The sequence below is a fragment of the Podospora pseudoanserina genome, chromosome 1, assembly GCF_035222485.1.
Source record: "Podospora pseudoanserina strain CBS 124.78 chromosome 1, whole genome shotgun sequence".
NCBI classification, from domain to species: Eukaryota; Fungi; Ascomycota; class Sordariomycetes; order Sordariales; family Podosporaceae; genus Podospora; species Podospora pseudoanserina.
The window spans coordinates 2807694-2824594 of NC_085920.1; the positions used below are offsets into that span (position 1 = coordinate 2807694).

Here is a 16901-nt window from a genome sequence, read left to right on the forward strand (position 1 = left end):
GATACGTCAAGCAACTCTCCCTTGCAGACAAAGAGTTACAGATAGTCCCCGGACCTACGACATATGGAGGACCTGTATCTGGCTTGGAGTCTCTCCCAGCTCTTCGGCGGTTGTTCTAGACCAGGCCAGCTCGCGAGGCTGGAACCTCGTCTCTCTTTCATTAGCTCAAAATAGAGACCACCATCGGAAGAGGGCTGTGTGGCTCTCACGTGGCTGGCTTTGTCTGTCAAGCTCGTTGCCCCGCTTTTTAGCCTCTGTTCTCCAAGCCCGTCCCCTGGCTGTCAACCTGCAACTGCATCTTGGATGGATCAGATGCCAGTCAAAGGAGAACCCACTCTTTACGAAGTACCTCGAGGTGTATTCTTTTCGTGAATTTCGAAGTGTCTCGCAGTTTTCATGGCTAAGAGATGGAAAACCGCCTGTTCTCATCAACGTATATATACGGCAGCTGATCACTACGACCTCACGAGCACTTCGTATTAAGTGCTATTATCATTATAGTGCGGGAGGGGCCTCTGGACCTCTGACATCATATGCAACTGTTCATCGGTGGTCAACGATCGGGGCCCGGTGGCCAAGGGCGCGGGTCAACCCAACGGCAACGCTGAAAATAATATGCCCCGTCTCGTGGTCCCGAAGAGGCACAGAAGTCTCACGTCTCAGCTTCCAGGGGCAACGTGTTCGTGCGACTCTGAACCGAAGCCCCTGCCAGTGAAGACTTGGTGGACGTGTGAAAGTCGTGACACGGACCATCACATGGCTTGGCGAGCAGATGACGTTCGTGAGGGTGATACACATATCCCGTAAAGGATCACCGAGAGACAGAGCAGGTGAAGTGGTGCCTGGTGTAGGCAGGCAAAGATACCGAGGCAGTATACCTAACCACTTTGGAGTTGAAATATGTAACGGGCCATGTCCCGTGTCTGGGCAAGTACCTGCAGCAACAACGACCCGGACAACCTTCTCCGTGTAAAAACCGCCTTTGTTTCCGATGGAAGAAATTGTCGAATCTCGAGGGGTAGCAAATCATATCTTTGTTTCTCTCTAAATGGTACCTGGGGGGGCACCAACCTAGTCCCGTGGGCCGTGGACTGAAGGTGGCCGTTGAGCTGGTAGGAAGTAGTTGGTCATACAGAGGGGCCGATCCGTACCTCCGGGGGTGTGCGGTTCCAGGTTGCAGGGTTTCAGAGACATCTCATGCTGCGTGCGCGGCGTCCCTTCCGACCCAGACCCCCAGACCCCAGTGAACTAGTGGAAGGCAACCCCGCCGCGCCGCTGAGAGCCGCTGCCGCCAAACTTCGTTTGGATTTCCATCCACCATTCCTGTCCTCGCAATACCTACCGGCCGACTGTTTCCCAGCTTCCTGTCGACACCGCAGCCCCTTTACACATTTCGCATGATTAGCGGCGCCCGCTCCCAGCACTCCCACCGTCACGATGGGCAACGTCAGCAGCTCTCCCGAAGAGGGCGCATCGCTCTATCTTAGAGACCAGAACAGATGTAGGTTCCTCTTGTCTTGCTTGACCAACAGCAGCCACGTTCGCCCCTGTCTTGCGCCAAACACCTGTGTAAACACTTCTTGCTAACTGCTTTCTCTTCTCAGTATCTATTTCTTCAGTCGTAATAACTAGCCCCAGAAAACGCACTTCAATAAACATAGTCCCGAATGCATATCCTGCGACCAGAATATCCGCAATGCGGCCGTCTGGCGACAATGGTCCTGTCGATTTTGTCCTGGTTCGCGCCCCTTTTCCATGATATAAGCTTGCCATTATGGACCTGGCTGACTTGGGTTTGCCTATAGGACCCAGAATCGATCAGCTCTGCAGCCGGTCCGGCCTTCTTGTTGAAGCTCAACAACGAAGACGACCTCGTCTTCACCTTCACCTTCGTCCTCCGCAGATCGCAGCAGCTCGTTCGAAGTCCCTCAGGAAGTGCTGATACCGTAGCTCCTGTCGATACAAATATCCAAGGGCTTACCTTTGTGTATGCTCCAACGGCCCGCGAAGTTGAGAACTTGGTTACTCGAGAATTCCACGCCGATCCAAACCTGCACAAGAACCCCAATGTCGAGCTTGTCGGAACATATTCAACAGAGGGAAGTCCCTCGGTAACATTTGACTGGACTTGGAAATGGAAGCCACCAAAGCACAACGAGGATAAAGGAGGCGGTTGGCGAAACTCATGCACTGTGCGTGCTCTCACAACGCTTTGCCATATTGGAGGGTGCTAACGAGGCTCCCCTAGTTTGTCGAGTACGACCAGCGCGCACACCGACTGGAACCCCTGGCTATATTTTCTTTCTATGTGGCCAGTAAGTCTTATGTTTTCGCGGTATCATATCTATCACGGGGCTGCGGCTTACATCTCCAGACACATCGCCTTACCTGAGCCAACCAAGCTCCCCAATACCACCCATTCTGCTGAGCGCTCCACCAAAGGTCCGCGTAGTGTCTTCACAATCGGTCGAAGCTCGAATCAGTCCAGTGCCGGAGCTCGAAGAGCTAGTCTCTCCACTCACCATATCTCATGAACCGTTGCCTGCGCCTTCTCCGGCACCAACCCAACAAAAGGAGCAAATCAAGGTCGACTGCCCACGCCCCGGTGAGGATATGTCAGTTTCCGATGATGGTCCCGTTTTCCGAGCAACCATGAAGGCTCTCGAGCAAAAGACAGGCAATATGCGATCACAGATGAAGCGTTTGATCAAGAAGGCCGAAAATGTCCATGCTGCGCAACTGGAGGCCAACGATGCATTTGCGGCTTTCATGGAAGCCTTGAAAGACGTGTCCTCAACCAACGCAAACGCCGTCAAGCCAGCCATTGAGCACTACTTTGACAAGATCGCCCGCGAGATTTTATCATATGAGCGGCAGAACACGGCGAATATACAAAGGATTGTCATTGAACCGATGAGCAAGTTATACCAGATCGACATCAAACAGGCCGAATCCAAGAAGCGGGATTTCGAAGAGGAAAGTAAAGACTTTTACGCCTATGTCAGCCGCTACCTCGGCCAGAGACACGATTCCGTCAAGGCGAAACAGAGCGACACCAAGTACCAGACCAAACGGAAGAATTTCGAACTAAAACGTTTTGACTATTCCTCGTTTATGCAGGATCTATCTGGCGGGCGCAAGGAACAGGAAATTCTTTCGCATCTTACCAAATATGCCGATGCCCAGGCCAGGTGCTTTCTCAACACTTCAAAGAAGATTGAAGACTTACTGCCACAGCTCGAAGCACTATCCACCGAAGTTTTGGAGGCGGATAAGGAGTATCAGTATCAGCGCCGGGAACGCGAGGAGAAGAGAAGACTGCTCGAGAAGAGCAATCTTAACTACAATGAACCAGACATTCAACCTCCGCTCACCTCGGCCGGGCCGCGAGAGGGGGGTGCTCCCAATGGAAACCCAGTCAATTCTGACTCTGAGCTCGGTCGTGCGAATAGTACCGGCTCCCAGCTCAAACCAGCCTCGTCAGGAAACATGGGTGCCTCTCCTGCGGACCTGACGAGGTCTCCTGGGAGCCTGACGCAACATGTCGTGGGTAGCCCCCAACAAAATGCTAAATTCAAGGGAATCCGCGACCTTGAGGAACGCGATCCTGGGCACATAGCGCAGCTTGAAAAGGAGACCTCCAACCGCAAGGAAGGCCTCCTGTGGGCCTTGAACAGGCCAGGTGGACATGTAGATCCACGAAATCTCAACAAGCAGGGCTGGCACAAGTACGTTGACCCACACTATCCCATCAATATTACAATACACTGACACTCTCCGAGATTCTGGATTGTCCTGGACCAAGGCAAGTTGTCCGAGTATAGCAACTGGAAACAGAGGCTTGACCTCCACATGGATCCGATCGATTTGCGTCTGGCATCAGTACGAGAGGCAAGGAATGCGGAACGCCGGTTCTGCTTCGAAGTCATCACGCCACATTTCAAGCGCGTTTATCAAGCAACATCTGAAGAAGATATGAATAGTTGGATCATGGCTATCAATAATGCATTACAGAGCGCTGTTGAAGGTCGCTCTTTTAAGGACAGACCGCCATCAACAGCCCCCGGCGACTCAAGCTTCAGCGGTATGGACTTTGGCTCGATGTTTGTTGGCAAAAGTCCGTCCCTCTCGCACGGCAACCATCACAACTCTGGGGGGATCCCAACCCGGCGCACGACTGTCGGCGCCCGCCCAGCGACGGCGCGCAGCAGCAGCTTTGAGGAACGGCCAGACAGGCTCCTCCAGCTACTCCGGGACAACGATCAGGGCAACTCGTGGTGTGCCGACTGTGGTTCGAGCAACAAGGTCGAATGGGTCTCGCTCAACCTGGCAATCATTGTTTGCATCGAGTGCAGCGGCATCCACCGGTCCCTCGGGACGCACATCAGCAAGATTCGATCCCTCACCCTCGACACCACCTCGTTCACGCCCGACATTATCGAGCTGCTGTTTCTTGTAGGCAACAGGGTGTCCAACATGGTGTTTGAAGCCAAGCTGGACCCTGCCATGAAACTCACCGCCCAGGCGACCCGTGAGCAAAGACTCAAGTTCATCACGTCAAAATACGTCGACAGGGCGTTTGTCGAGCCCATTTCCACCACGCTGTCACGCTTCGCCACGGCAGATGAGACGCTCTTGGCTGCGATCAAGAGGAACGAAATCCAGCAGGTCATTTACGCCCTTGCCCTCAAGGCTAACCCGAACGTCACGGACAAGTCCCGCGGCACGCACGCGGTGTATCTGGCGTTGGCGGCGGCTGACCCAGCGCCAATGTCGCCGCCTGTCACGCCTGGTCCGTCACCGACGGTGGACAAGCTTATCCCCTTCCCCATCGCGGAGCTGCTTGTGCAGAACGGGGCCGAGATTCCGGCGGAGATGCCCCAGATTCCGCTGAGCCATGCTGCGCAGGGGTATATTGAGCTGAAGAGGGGGAGGAAGGCGGCGATTGAGGCTTCGGGGGCAGGAGGGGCAGGAGGGGGTCGTATGATGGGGTTGGTTCCTTGCCGGCGGGGTCGACGTTGAACGCGGGGGATAAGCTGCAAAGGGAGAGGGAGGCGAGGCTGCAGAAGAGGGTAAGCGCGGGGGGGAGGTTGGCGAAGAGCCCGATCCCGGAACGATAGGGTGCCTGTGGGGTTGTGGTGATGCCTTTTTGGGGGATGGTGGGGAGGGAGAGGGAGAGGGAGAAGAAGGGGGTGAGTGAGTAGGGCAGAGGGGGGATATTGATTATTTCTTTTATGGGTTTATGATGTGATTGATTGGGACACATAGGGGCGGGGGTAGTTTGGAAAGTAGGGCGTTGAGAGGTAGTTTTTTTCTTTTTTACTTCTTGTGTTGTAATGGTCTTTTGAGTTGTTTTTCTTCTTCTTACAAAGCATGAGGTTTTTTTGTTGTTGTTAATGACTGGTATAGTATTGGGTGCTCTGGGTGGATGTTTGATACTGGGAGTAGGAGTGGGTTAGTGGGATGTGGTTGTAGGTAGTTTGAAAAGAGAGATAATGTTTTGTTATGAGTTTCTGATATTTGCTTTTATTTTCTTGCATTTATCATGGGTACCTACTATGAGTTATTTTGCGTTGATTACGGATGGAAGTGAAGATTGGGATATCTGGGTGGGGGGCTTGTTTACTGTTATGATTTTTGTAATGATGAGCGGGGCGGTGTTTTGGCCTTTTTGTTTGTTGGAGGCATGCGCGTGTATCTATATATCCATCTAGCTGGCGAGCATAAGGAGGACTGAGGTTTTTGTTTTTTGGGTAAGGTAGTTGGTTGGGTTTGAAGAGGTTGAAGAACAGAGCACAGGAATCTGACATTCAACAACTTCGTTTGAACTACTCATACTTTCATTATATGCGTGTCCGTCATTGAAAACACCTCAAAGAAAGAGAGGCTATCAGGGGCGAGCTTACAAACTGAATATCTCGAGTATGGAACACGGTAATCAAGGGGCAAACCTACCAGGGCCAGTAGTCAGACTGGCTGTATCTCTCTGAACCAGGCGTCAAACTTGTCGGTTTCCATTTAGCAAACACCCAACCCTCTTCCCCTTCTCCTGACCAAAACAGCATGACTCACATCCATCTTCAACATTGCCCAGTTTGTGAGGGGAGAAATCAAAAAAATCAGCAGGAACACTCCCAACACGAGAACAGTCAAGTGACACCATCACCACCCTTCCCAACTAAAAAGTTATGAGAAATGATGTCACCCTCTGTAAAGGAGGTCTGGTATAATCCTACCCTACTTGTACTACCACCCAAAAGTCACATAAACATCTTGCCATTTGTATGGATAGAAACAGTTAACTTTAGCAGCTATCTAATATAATATTATGAATCTCCCTTCTGCCTGTCTGGCTGACCCATCACTATGCACTCGCACCCATAATGTAAACTTTTTTGTTGATTCGCCTGGGTGTCTCGCTGAGAAAAAATGGCAAACTAATAACTGAACAGCAGTGACTAGAACAAGGGCCTCGGCCACCAGTGATAGGAAATATGAAAACTGATACAAAACTCCAAGAATCAGAAAACCCATCTCCTTTCCTCCATCCCATCCCATCATCCCTTGCAGAACAGATATCAAAAGCAGACATTTGTTGGCCGACACGCCAACCATGTAGAGATATAAACCCAACCCTGAAAACTCCTTGTAAAAACATATATGAAAACGCGATCAGACATGATCCACACCTGCGCTGTGCTGTTCGTCCGAACCCTCTGTGTAATCCCACACCTAAAATATTAAGCATATCCTCATTCCTTCCATCCCATCTCTGGCCTAGTAGCTTACTTTGCCCCGTTAGCCTTCCCCTTCGCCTTCGGTTTGTTGGTAATATCATTCACGGAATACCGGCTATCACCGTCATCCCCAAAAAGCACTTGGTCGCCCTTTCCTCCTAGTTGGGAAAACTCATCCGGGTCTCTGGCATCGTCTGGTCTGGGCTCCTTCTTGGGTGTGGTTTCTGGGTTCTTGGTATAGACCTTGACGTCGGGCTTGTCGCCCCCTGGGATCTGGTTGACAACTTGAACAGTGTTAATCGAGGCTAACAATGTCCGCTCTCTCTGGACACCGCGGCGCGTAACATCCAAGCCCTGGATGCCGCTGACAAGACCATTAGTGCTGTCGTTGACACCAGGTGTCTTCATTGTCATCCAGGGATGAGCCAGGCACTGATCTACTGTGAAACGCTTCTCTGGGTTGACGACTAGCATGGAGTCGATGAGATCCACTACACAGTTGTTAGTCCATCCTGTCCAACTATTTGTTATACAGGGAAATGGCTACTTACAAGCAGGATCACCAACTGGGTCCCAGTAGGGTGATGGGTAGTCGAATTTCCCTTTCCTGATCTGCTCAGACAGCGAGTATGGGAATGTAGCACTGGTGAGTTCGTCCGAAAATGGGGGGAAGCCGCACAGGCAGATATAAAGCACCACACCTAGTGACCAGATGTCAACAGCCTTGGTGTACTTGCGGTTCCGGGTATCTGCTAGGATCTCTGGTGCCACATAGCTGGGCGTCCCACAGAGTGTTGTCGTGAAAGATTCCTCTCCGATGATCTTGGCCAACCCAAAATCTGCCAACTTGACGTGCAAGTCACGGTCCACCAAAAGAATGTTCTCTGGCTTGATGTCTCTGTGCACAATGTTCCGATCGTGCAAATACTTGACACCCTGAAACAATTGGGTGAACAGCTTCCGGCATTCAGACTCGCTCAGTTTCTGCTTCTTCACAATGTAGTTGAACAGCTCTCCTTCCGGCGCAAGCTCCAGCACCAAATAGACGGCATTGGGTTCGTTGAAGGTGTCCTTGAGGCATAGAACATTCGGGTGGCTAACACCCATGAGCATCGCAATTTCTTGCTGGAGGCCTTCGTTTTTCGATCGCTCTTCCACCCCTGGCGTCTTGGTGAAGACTTTGACAGCATAGCGCTGCCCTGTGGATTTCTCAATGCAGAGATATACTTCGGCAAAATGGCCCTTTCCCAGCTTCTCGATGGGCGTGTATTGCTGTAAGAAGGCATTGGCATGTCGGTTTTTGGGATACCGGAAAATGAACCTGGCCTTGTCCATGACAGCAATTTCGTCATACTCCTTCAGCTCACGCCGTTGGTTCCGCCCAACGAGCTGATCGTTGACGTATGTGCCATTGCTGGAAAGATCCTCGATAATCACAACTGTGTCGTTTCCCTTGTGTTCTGTAAACAAAAGACAATGACGGTTCGAAACTATCGGATCATCAACTTGGATGTCTACTGACTGTCAGTCTTACCGTCTTCCACAGTAGTAACTGTGCGTTGGAAACCTACCGCATTCGGGGTGTCTCCCAATGAGATAACCGCCAGAGGAGAGCCCTTTCCCTGACTTCTGCTTCTGATCGAAAGCCTCCTGCTCTTTGAGAAGAGCCCCCCTGCCCTTTCTAGCAGGCTGTTTTGCACCGGAGACGGCGCCGGCCACGGTTTCAGAAGGAGGGCAAGACCCTCTCTTCCTCATCACCACACAGGTGCCTCCGTAACGGGTGTCCATAGGAAGTAGGTATCCCCAGACCCCTTCCTTTACCTCATCTTCCACCTCATCGGAGAGCGGTGCGTTGGGGTCTACGTGTGTCTGACTGAACGCTTGCGTGTCCTGGGGAGGAGAACTGAGGGCCGCCACTTGAGAATGCATGTACTCGTCGCGACGCTGGGAGACACGGCCCTCTGAAGGTGTCGCCGTGGCTTCCTTGGCAAACTCATCGGTTCCTTCGCTCGTCAAATGTGTCACGGGTGATGGAAGATGCTGTTTGTTGATGACTGGTGTCTTGACCAGGTCGTTGTCGGTGCGCTGCGAGAGTCGCTCGGACCGGCGGGGCTTCTTGAATGATTCAGAGGGAGCATCGTCGCCCGTAGAGCCCTGAAGGAGAAGAGAGATTAATCGGCGGAACATGTCGATGTATGACAGTGACGCCATAGAAGAAGAGGGTACATACGGCGCGACCTCGCTTGAGCTGACTGGCCTCAGATCGTGGAGCCATGACGGCGTGGGCTGTATAGGAGCCTGTAATAGTGTGATTAAGTAGCAGGTGCGACAGTCGTTAAATAGGCAGACAGCCAAATGGGGTCGACTGGGCGGGTGAGCTAGGTAGTGGATGTCAGGAAGGAATGGTGTGCACGTTGTGGTTCCTGCCTCGAGAAATCATAGCATCACTCGCGGGAGCTTGGTAAGGAACGAACCGCGCCTCAGCGCCTCAGCGGCCTCTTGGTGTACACAGTGCGCTAGGCTCCAGTGAGCACCTCCAATCGCCGGCTGACTCAGGGGACCGGGGTCTACGATCGTCGAGGGTGGACAAAATAACAAGTATCGCCAGTTCCTAAAGACGTCAAGCAATGGTCGAAAGTTCTTGTACAACTGTCGTGAGGTGTTAAGCGTAGCTAAAGGGCGTCAAGAGATAGGTTAAGGGCATCGCGCGGCAAGTGTTGGAAGACATTTATTTGAAAGGCATTGAAAAAGGTCTGCGTTGGAAGATGGTAGGTTGAAGATGCCAAGGCTCTAAAGGACCGTTGAAAGGCTTGGAGAGTAAGGGAAATGCCTTCGAAATGGTCCATCAAGCTTGTTCAAGGCAGTTGGAAGGTGGCTCCGTCGAGAAATTGCGAGAGAGCACACACCTCATTGCGGCAGTTCCCAATTTCTTGTCCACAGTCAACACTTGCAGTGGGCTTTTGAATGACCCGCCGCAACCAGGATGCTTAGCTGATGCAGGGGCTGACACCGAGGGCGTGCTGTTGTCTTGCCGTAGGGCTGGTCATGTCCAGATTTCTGGGGTCAAGTGGGCTTCGCACTGAAAGTTTGATGTGACTCCTTTGGACTGTCAGCTGTTGCCTTTGATGTTGATTTTTCAAGATTTTCTAAGACTTCAAGACCCAAATCCCAAAGTCTGCTCGCCCAGCAACCCCTTCTTCTGACCCTTTATTCTCGGTCAACAGCACCTCGTGGCTTTTCTTGAGGGCCAGTCAGCGTGAGAGACCCGCCCCTTTAAGCGGCAGATCGGCAGCTGTCAAGCTCCGCCTCTGCAAAGTAACCAGCTCGTGGCTTGACTTACACCAAATGTGGCGCAAGGAAGCCCCGTTCCACTTCATGATGTCGGTCGAGGCAGGGTTGACATCTGGAGCTCAGCGGTTCGAAACGGTTGGTATTTTTGCATGAGTACTTGTCGACTTTTATTCCCTGATCCTGCGAAGAGATAGTTACTGAGGCTTGGGAGAGTTATAGTGCTGGTGATCCCTTCAGAATACCATTAGTGTTTGCTGATATCATCAATGGCCAGTTTTGAGCCTGATGTTTCTGGCCAGCATCTCACGCTGTTGGCTGGAGTTGTCGCCGAAGAAGGAGCTATTGTTGCGCCCACTATTGTCGCCATGCTATTGTTGACAAAAGTGACTTCAAGTGAAAGCTCAGGCTGGCGATACTGCCCCGCCTTCTACTACAAGACTAGCGCTTCTCGCTTAACTATCTTCTTATCGACTAGCGCTATTTTCACGTGATTTATCGCCCACAGATCCAGAGAAAAATGGCATTGAATGCGGGGCAACAAGATTCTGCCGCCTCAGGGTTTGACAAGGCGAAAGCAACAGAGGGCCAGGAATCGACAAAGAAAGTGCTCCCACCAGTCCGAACCCTCCCGCCGGGCCCCCTACCGCCCTACGAGTCTCTGGATGCGATTTCTCCGCCAGCAATACCAGAAGATTTTCACGATATCGGTCGGTCCAAGCCCCTCTCTGACCTCCATTCCGACCGTACCCCGTCCGATTTGAGCGACTACTCGGACCACAACACTACCAAGTACACCGACTCGGTCGTCAAAGGCGCCGCACTTTTTCTCGAATTTTACAGCTTATCCTACACCCCCCACGCCGACAACACCGCGAGAATGGCTTCCCCTCAGCTGATTTTTGTCGATGGCACTTTCGCCGAGCTGGCCCAGGAGATGGCCGACTACATCCAGGCCAACTCGGCCAAGACTGAACATGCCGTCCAGGTTGGCGACGAGGTCAGACCTCTGTTGGAGAAGGAGAAGAACGAGGATGCTCTCGAGGCTATCGTCAAGGCCTCCGGCGTGTTGAATACGGTTCCCGAAAAGGAGTTCACTGGTGCCATCAACCTCCTTATCCACCTTGTCCTCCAGTCCAACGAGCCCAAGAGACATCTTCCTGCTGTCTGCAGCAACCTTCTCAAGCCCATCACATCCTCGCCAAGCCACGGCTTCACCCTTGCCGCGAGCGCCCTCAGCACCATCTTCAACCTCCTGGACAAGACGAACCCCGTCCGGTACAATGTTTTCTTGCAGATTATCCGCTTCATTCGCCAACACGGCCAGTACGAGCTTCTCAAGCCCCGGTTAAAGAACTTGGAGGCGTGGTTTGCCGATTGGGAGACCAACGCGGAGGATCAGCGCAAGCTCTATATCGATGTGGCTGATGCCGCTGCTGAGGCTGGCGATGATGAGTGAGTATAAACAGGAGCCATGCCAAAAGATTACTGGCTAACTAAATTTTCAGGGAGTCATACCACTACATTTTGAAGGCCCTCTCCACCTTTGAGCGCGAGGAAGCCGAGGGTGAGGAGGCCCAGAAGTATTCTCTCAAGGCTCTCAAGATGGCCATTTCTTCCCCCACCCGGTTCGACTTCCAGGATCTCCGTGCCCTCCCAAGCGTTCAGGCGCTTAGCGACTCTCAGCCCATCTACTCTCAGCTTCTCGACATCTTCACTGAGCAAGATCTTGAGGACTACAACGACTTCAGAGAGGAGCACGAGGGTTGGATCGAGAAGGAGAAGCTTGACCACGAGAAGCTGCAGCGCAAGATGCGCCTGCTTACTTTCGCCAGTCTCGCCGCCAGCACGCCCAACCGCGAGATCCCCTACGCCAACATCGCTAAGGCTCTCCAGATCCCCTCCGAGGACGTTGAGATGTGGACAATCGATGTTGTCCGCGCCAAGCTTGTCGAGGGCAGACTGTCTCAGAAGCAAAAGGTCTTCCTTGTCCACAGAACCACCTACCGTGTTTTCGGTGAGAAGCAGTGGCGCGAGTTGGGCACGAGAATTGACCAATTCAAGCTGGTTGTTGACCGTCTCACCAGCACTGTGCGCAGGGCCCAGGCTGAGGTTGAGCAGGCGAGGAAGGCCGAGGAGGAGCAGCTTGCTAAGAAGCTCGCTGGCGCTGGTATCAGCAGTGGTTACCCGGGCGACCGTCGCCGCCAGCCAAGGCAGCGGACGGATGATGATGATTGAACGCGTGCACAGTTTTCGGGACATTTCGGGATATGAGGTGGCATCAGGGACATGGCATATGATCTCTCTTTGGGGCGACCTAGAGTAATTAACTTGGTTTGGCCCTTTCTGGCGTTGAGAACCAAAATGGCTGGGCGGGGTTTATATCTAGACTCCTTTTTAAACGGGTTGCTTTTATTACATCCACGCGAGTAGATATCCAGGGTCCCATAAAATTCATCACTTTGGGTGCAAAACAACGGGTTGGGCTGGGATTAGAGGGCGTGCTGAGTGACATGGACATAGCGATTCCTGCGTTGCGGCGTTGCATATTTAAACAATCCTAGTTCAGAGTGGATTCCTCTCATGTGAAGAGTGATCGGTACCTACTCTGAGCATCGTGTGCCACTGCAGCTGCGGTCAATATGTTCCTGTAGAGGACATAATCTCTTCTACGTCTCTACTATAGACTTTTCGACTTCGTATCCATGGCTTTGAAGACACAGTAGAGAGGCACGTGATTCTGTGAATATTTCTCACTCGTGGTTGCTCATCTCATCACCCTTTCAACTACATCGTCAACTCAAGTCTACCTCAACTCACCACCGCCACCGAACATCAGTACCATCACCTCCATTTTGCCACAATATTCACTGTTTTACGCCCCCCCAAATGGACACCCCACCACCACGAAACCATTACACCACCCTCTCCCTCCCCCCCTCCCTCTTCTCCAGCGGCCTCACCCCCGAAGAGATAAAACAAACCCTCAAGAAATCCTACCGCCGCGCCCTGCTGGCTCACCACCCGGATAAATCAACCACCTCCTCCCCATCAGTGACAATAGACGAAATAACACTAGCCTACACCACCCTCTCCACCCCCTCCCTCCGCCAAGCCCACGATCTATCCCTCTCCTCCTCGGGTTCTGGCCCAGCAGCGCTAGGGAGACATAAACTGCAAACCGGAATCGAAACAATCGACTTGGACGACCTCACTCATCATGAAAGGGAGGAGGAAGATGAGTGGTACAAACCCTGCCGGTGCGGCAACCCCAAAGGCTTCCTAGTTCACGAATCAGATCTCGAAGAGGCGGCAAATGGAGGGTTGGAAGAGGTTGTCGTCGGCTGTCAGGATTGCAGTTTGTGGCTCAGGGTTGTCTTTGGTGTTGTTGTTCAAGATCAAGATCAGGAGGGGGAGACTCCAGAACAGAAAAAGGGGGAGACACCTGCTGCGGAGAGGAAGTGATACTACGGAATGGGCGGAATAGACGGGTGGGCAATTACACATTTGACACGCACACATAATACATCATTCTCGAAAAGACAGAGATTCTGCAACTCTGATAAAACAAACTGGCTGGTCATGCAATGATGCCTTTTCTTTGTACCCGAGTTTCCAAACTCTATAGCTGGCATTGTATAGTTGGCGGTGATGAGTAGGGCACCGGGTTATACTTAACCTCACGTACGTCTTTGAACGGAACAGGGAACAGCCTGTGGAGTCTCAAGATGCTGGAGTCCTCAAGAATGTCACCTTCTATCAGTATCACAGCAAAGGCCATCTCTGAACTCATCACAAACAGGTGAGATGGAAGCCGAGTCTCAAGACCCACCCAAAGTTGAGAGCATGCAGCTGGCTACGTCACTCGCTCTTTTTCGAGTCAGGGGTGGAGGATCTCAATGTTGATCTGGATCTCCAGCTAGATGACCAAGATGTCTCAGGGCCTCGTTGTGATCCACTAAGGAAGGACACCAAAGAATGCAAGCAAAACACCGTCACGAGGAAAGCAATCACTTGGGTATATCAGAATCTATAGGGCAGCCTAAGGGTGCAAAAGACTGCCGATTACAAGCCAAGTATAAAAAGTACTGCCGTGTGGGGGAAGGGGTTTGGATTTTCTTGTCCAGACGGTCTTCCCGTCTCGAAGAGTCTAAAAGGCAAGCAGGGTGAGAAAGGAAAAGCAAAACCCTCCGTGTATGCTGCGCTCTAGCCCTCAAGGTACCGCGAATCACCGCCTCATACAAGTCCTCCTAAGTCTGTATTTTGCCTAAACACATGCAACGACCCGAGAGCATCTCCAGTCCGCACTCCAAAGACACCATTTCCGCCGAGGGGATTCACCAACGATAAACCAGGGTTATCACTATCAAGAGACAAAGAAAACAAACGACAAATTTTACTCGGCAGGCTTGGGAGCCTCCTCGGCCGGGGCATCGGCAGGCTTGGGCGCCTCCTCAGCGGCCGGGGCATCAGCAGCGGCAGCAGGAGGCTCGGCCTCGGATGAGGTCCAGAGAGTCTGCACATAATCGTTAGCACGTCGCACCGCCTCGTCTAGATCGGACTGCACATACCAAATTGTCGCGGAGCAGCTGCATGATAAGGGTGCTGTCCTTGTAGCTCTCCTCGCTCAAGGTGTCGAGCTCTGTAGTCAACATCGTCAGTACCTATACCTCCTTGCTTGCTTTGACCCTACGTACCGGCGATGGCATCATCGAACGCCTGCTTGGCGAGATGGCAAGCCTGGTCGGGAGCGTTCAAGATCTCATAGTAGAACACGGAGAAGTTGAGTGCAAGACCAAGACGGATGGGGTGAGTGGGAGGAAGCTCGGTCTGGGCAACCTCGGTGGCAGCCTTGTAGGCGTCGAGGGACTTGTCGGCGGAATCCTTGCGCTTGTCGCCAACGGCGAATTCGGCGAGGTAACGATGGTAGTCACCCTTCCTGTGCGATTGTTAGAGGTATACAAAAGCCGAGAATCGAGGGGCACGAACATCTTGTGGTAAAAGACCTTGGACTCGCCAGTCTTGGCGGAAGGAATGAGGTGCTTGTCGAGAACGGAGAGGATGTCCTCGCAGATCTTGGCCAGCTCGGCCTCAATCTTCTGGCGGTACTCCTTGATAAGGCCGACCTGGGTAGAGTTGCCCTTGGACTCCTCCTTCTGCTCAATCGAGGTGACAATTCTCCACGAAGCGCGTCTAGCACCAATGACATTCTTGTAGGCGACGGACAGAAGGTTCCTCTCCTCAACGGTGAGGTCACGGTCCTCGGAGGCAACGATCTTCATGTTCTCAACCATCTCTGTTGGGCGTCAAATCGTCAGAATGCGACCCTACAAACGCCCAAAATCATCTTGACAAACGTACCCTCATAGCGCTCAGCCTGCTCGGCGAGCTTGGCGAGGTAGACAGCATCTTCATGACCCATTTTGTCGGTTTTGATGATTATCTGTGTAAGTTGAGTGGTAAGTTAGCGCGCGTTGGTTCAGACTGTCCAAGGCAGCAGGGCAATGTAGGTAATCGGTGAGCTCCGCCTTCGAGGGTGAATGTGTGTTGAATGTCGGTCGTGATGGGCAAGTGCGGGCGAACAAGGAAGAATTGTAAAATAATGGCAGGAAGCAAGTGTCGGTCGTTCTGGACAATCTCAACAGGCTTGCGATAGGCATGCGATTGCGCAAGCACCGTGCTGACTTCATGGCTTGGGCAAGCAAAGGATGCTCCCCGCTCTCGGTGGGGCATGCGCAGCGCAGCCCTGTCCAGGCCTTGGGCGTCGTTCGTGTGTTGGCCGCCGAAAAGGGGCAATTGAAGATGCCATGAGCTCGCCGCGTCCAGGAGCCCTCTCTCGATGCCGCCTTCCACAACTCATCGTTCAGAGGAGGCATGTGGTCGCAGTGGCGATGACGACAGAGGGGCCAGGTTTTGGTGTTGCAGCGGTGCAGCTGGTAGATGCAGCGGAGGCGGATGGGGGAGACGGGGGACGGGGACGGCAATGCTGCAGACTCACCTTCGGTAGAACTAAGGAATCGAGTAATGTGTGTTTGTTCTGGGGAGAGCGCAGTGTTCGCGGAGCGAGGTTCGTGAGTAGAAAGTTGGTGGACAGTGGACGATGTCTAACGTCTGAAGGTTTGGGGATGAAGGGTGGAAATGAGTAGAGTCACCGGTTTTGGATGCAAAGTTGGAAATGAGGGAAGGGGCAAGGCGGAAAGCACCAGCGACAACCACAAGGCGAGCGGGATGCCGTGGGTGGGCTGGCCTGGACGGGTGACGACCAGTGAAATTTGGGTGGGCGAAGGGGCCTGTGCAAAAGCCCCTCTGGCCCCCCCCCTCGTCCACTCCTGTTTAGGACCCGATTACCACCCGATGGAAAGATCAACACGTGACAAGTCAAACGACGCGCCAGGTCCAAGTACGTCACTGCTTTGACTTGACTGGCATCAGCCAGCGCCAACTTGCGACATTCAGGAGTGGCGTCTCTGAAACTTGCTGCCTTGTCTCAATCCTAATGTCAAGACACATCGCCATAAAAAGAAACACCGAGCCACATCCCATCAGAGAAGTCCCAGTCCAGCATCACCCTCCAACCCCCAACATAGACAAACCCCCAAGGTTTATTTGCTCTTACCTACAGTTTATTATGGCGGTCAGGCATATGCCAACACACAGAGGGGTCGGGCAGCCAGTTCCACCGACTACTACCTGGCATCGGTTAAGATAGATTTCTAGAACGTTCAGCAGTCAAATCGTGATCCTATATATCAGATTGGGACCCTTCACATTCCTAGGTCGGCTCCTACACGACCGCAATGCTTGCTCGGAATGAATTGCAAATATGGCTCAGAATATCAACGCCGATGAAACAAGCGAATCCTTTTTTGTCATTGC

The 16901-nt window shown here is 52.5% G+C and overlaps 6 protein-coding genes across 6 annotated transcripts; 4 read left to right on the forward strand and 2 right to left on the reverse strand.

The window, feature by feature from the left end:
• Window positions 1-20: 20 nt before the first annotated feature.
• On the forward strand, window positions 21-5872 carry AGE1 (GTPase activating protein). Its single transcript, XM_062942042.1, has 6 exons — window positions 21-1501; window positions 1605-1738; window positions 1806-2192; window positions 2249-2315; window positions 2375-3728; window positions 3783-5872. Exons 1-6 carry the CDS (start codon window positions 1438-1440, stop codon window positions 5020-5022), a joined length of 3246 nt encoding a protein of 1081 aa, XP_062804962.1. The 5' UTR covers window positions 21-1437; the 3' UTR covers window positions 5023-5872.
• Window positions 5873-5960: 88 nt separating this feature from the next.
• DUN1 (serine/threonine protein kinase) lies at window positions 5961-11110 on the reverse strand. Its single transcript, XM_062942043.1, has 5 exons — window positions 10078-11110; window positions 8309-9836; window positions 7289-8251; window positions 6073-7228; window positions 5961-6003 (listed from the first exon to the last, which is right to left on the reverse strand). Exons 2-4 carry the CDS (start codon window positions 8946-8948, stop codon window positions 6786-6788), a joined length of 2046 nt encoding a protein of 681 aa, XP_062804963.1. The 5' UTR covers window positions 8949-9836; window positions 10078-11110; the 3' UTR covers window positions 5961-6003; window positions 6073-6785.
• Window positions 9905-10519, forward strand: QC764_0009570 (uncharacterized protein; the record flags this gene model as incomplete). The annotated part of the gene is made up of 2 exons (XM_062939860.1): window positions 9905-10163; window positions 10277-10519. The coding sequence occupies exons 1-2, from the start codon at window positions 10083-10085 to the stop codon at window positions 10517-10519; spliced, it is 324 nt and encodes a 107-aa protein (XP_062804964.1). The 5' UTR covers window positions 9905-10082.
• On the forward strand, window positions 10546-12706 carry QC764_107870 (uncharacterized protein; the record flags this gene model as incomplete). Its single annotated transcript, XM_062942044.1, has 2 exons — window positions 10546-11480; window positions 11534-12706. The coding sequence occupies 2 exons, from the start codon at window positions 10546-10548 to the stop codon at window positions 12261-12263; spliced, it is 1665 nt and encodes a 554-aa protein (XP_062804965.1). The 3' UTR covers window positions 12264-12706.
• Window positions 12707-12914: 208 nt separating this feature from the next.
• On the forward strand, window positions 12915-13490 carry DPH4 (Diphthamide biosynthesis protein 4; the record flags this gene model as incomplete). The annotated part of the gene is made up of 1 exon (XM_062942045.1): window positions 12915-13490. The coding sequence occupies one exon, from the start codon at window positions 12915-12917 to the stop codon at window positions 13488-13490; it is 576 nt and encodes a 191-aa protein (XP_062804966.1).
• Window positions 13491-14083: 593 nt separating this feature from the next.
• Window positions 14084-16310, reverse strand: BMH1 (14-3-3 protein). Its single transcript, XM_062942046.1, has 6 exons — window positions 16024-16310; window positions 15387-15468; window positions 15015-15321; window positions 14723-14964; window positions 14597-14667; window positions 14084-14541 (listed from the first exon to the last, which is right to left on the reverse strand). Exons 2-6 carry the CDS (start codon window positions 15445-15447, stop codon window positions 14422-14424), a joined length of 801 nt encoding a protein of 266 aa, XP_062804967.1. The 5' UTR covers window positions 15448-15468; window positions 16024-16310; the 3' UTR covers window positions 14084-14421.
• Between the last annotated feature and the right edge of the window lie 591 nt (window positions 16311-16901).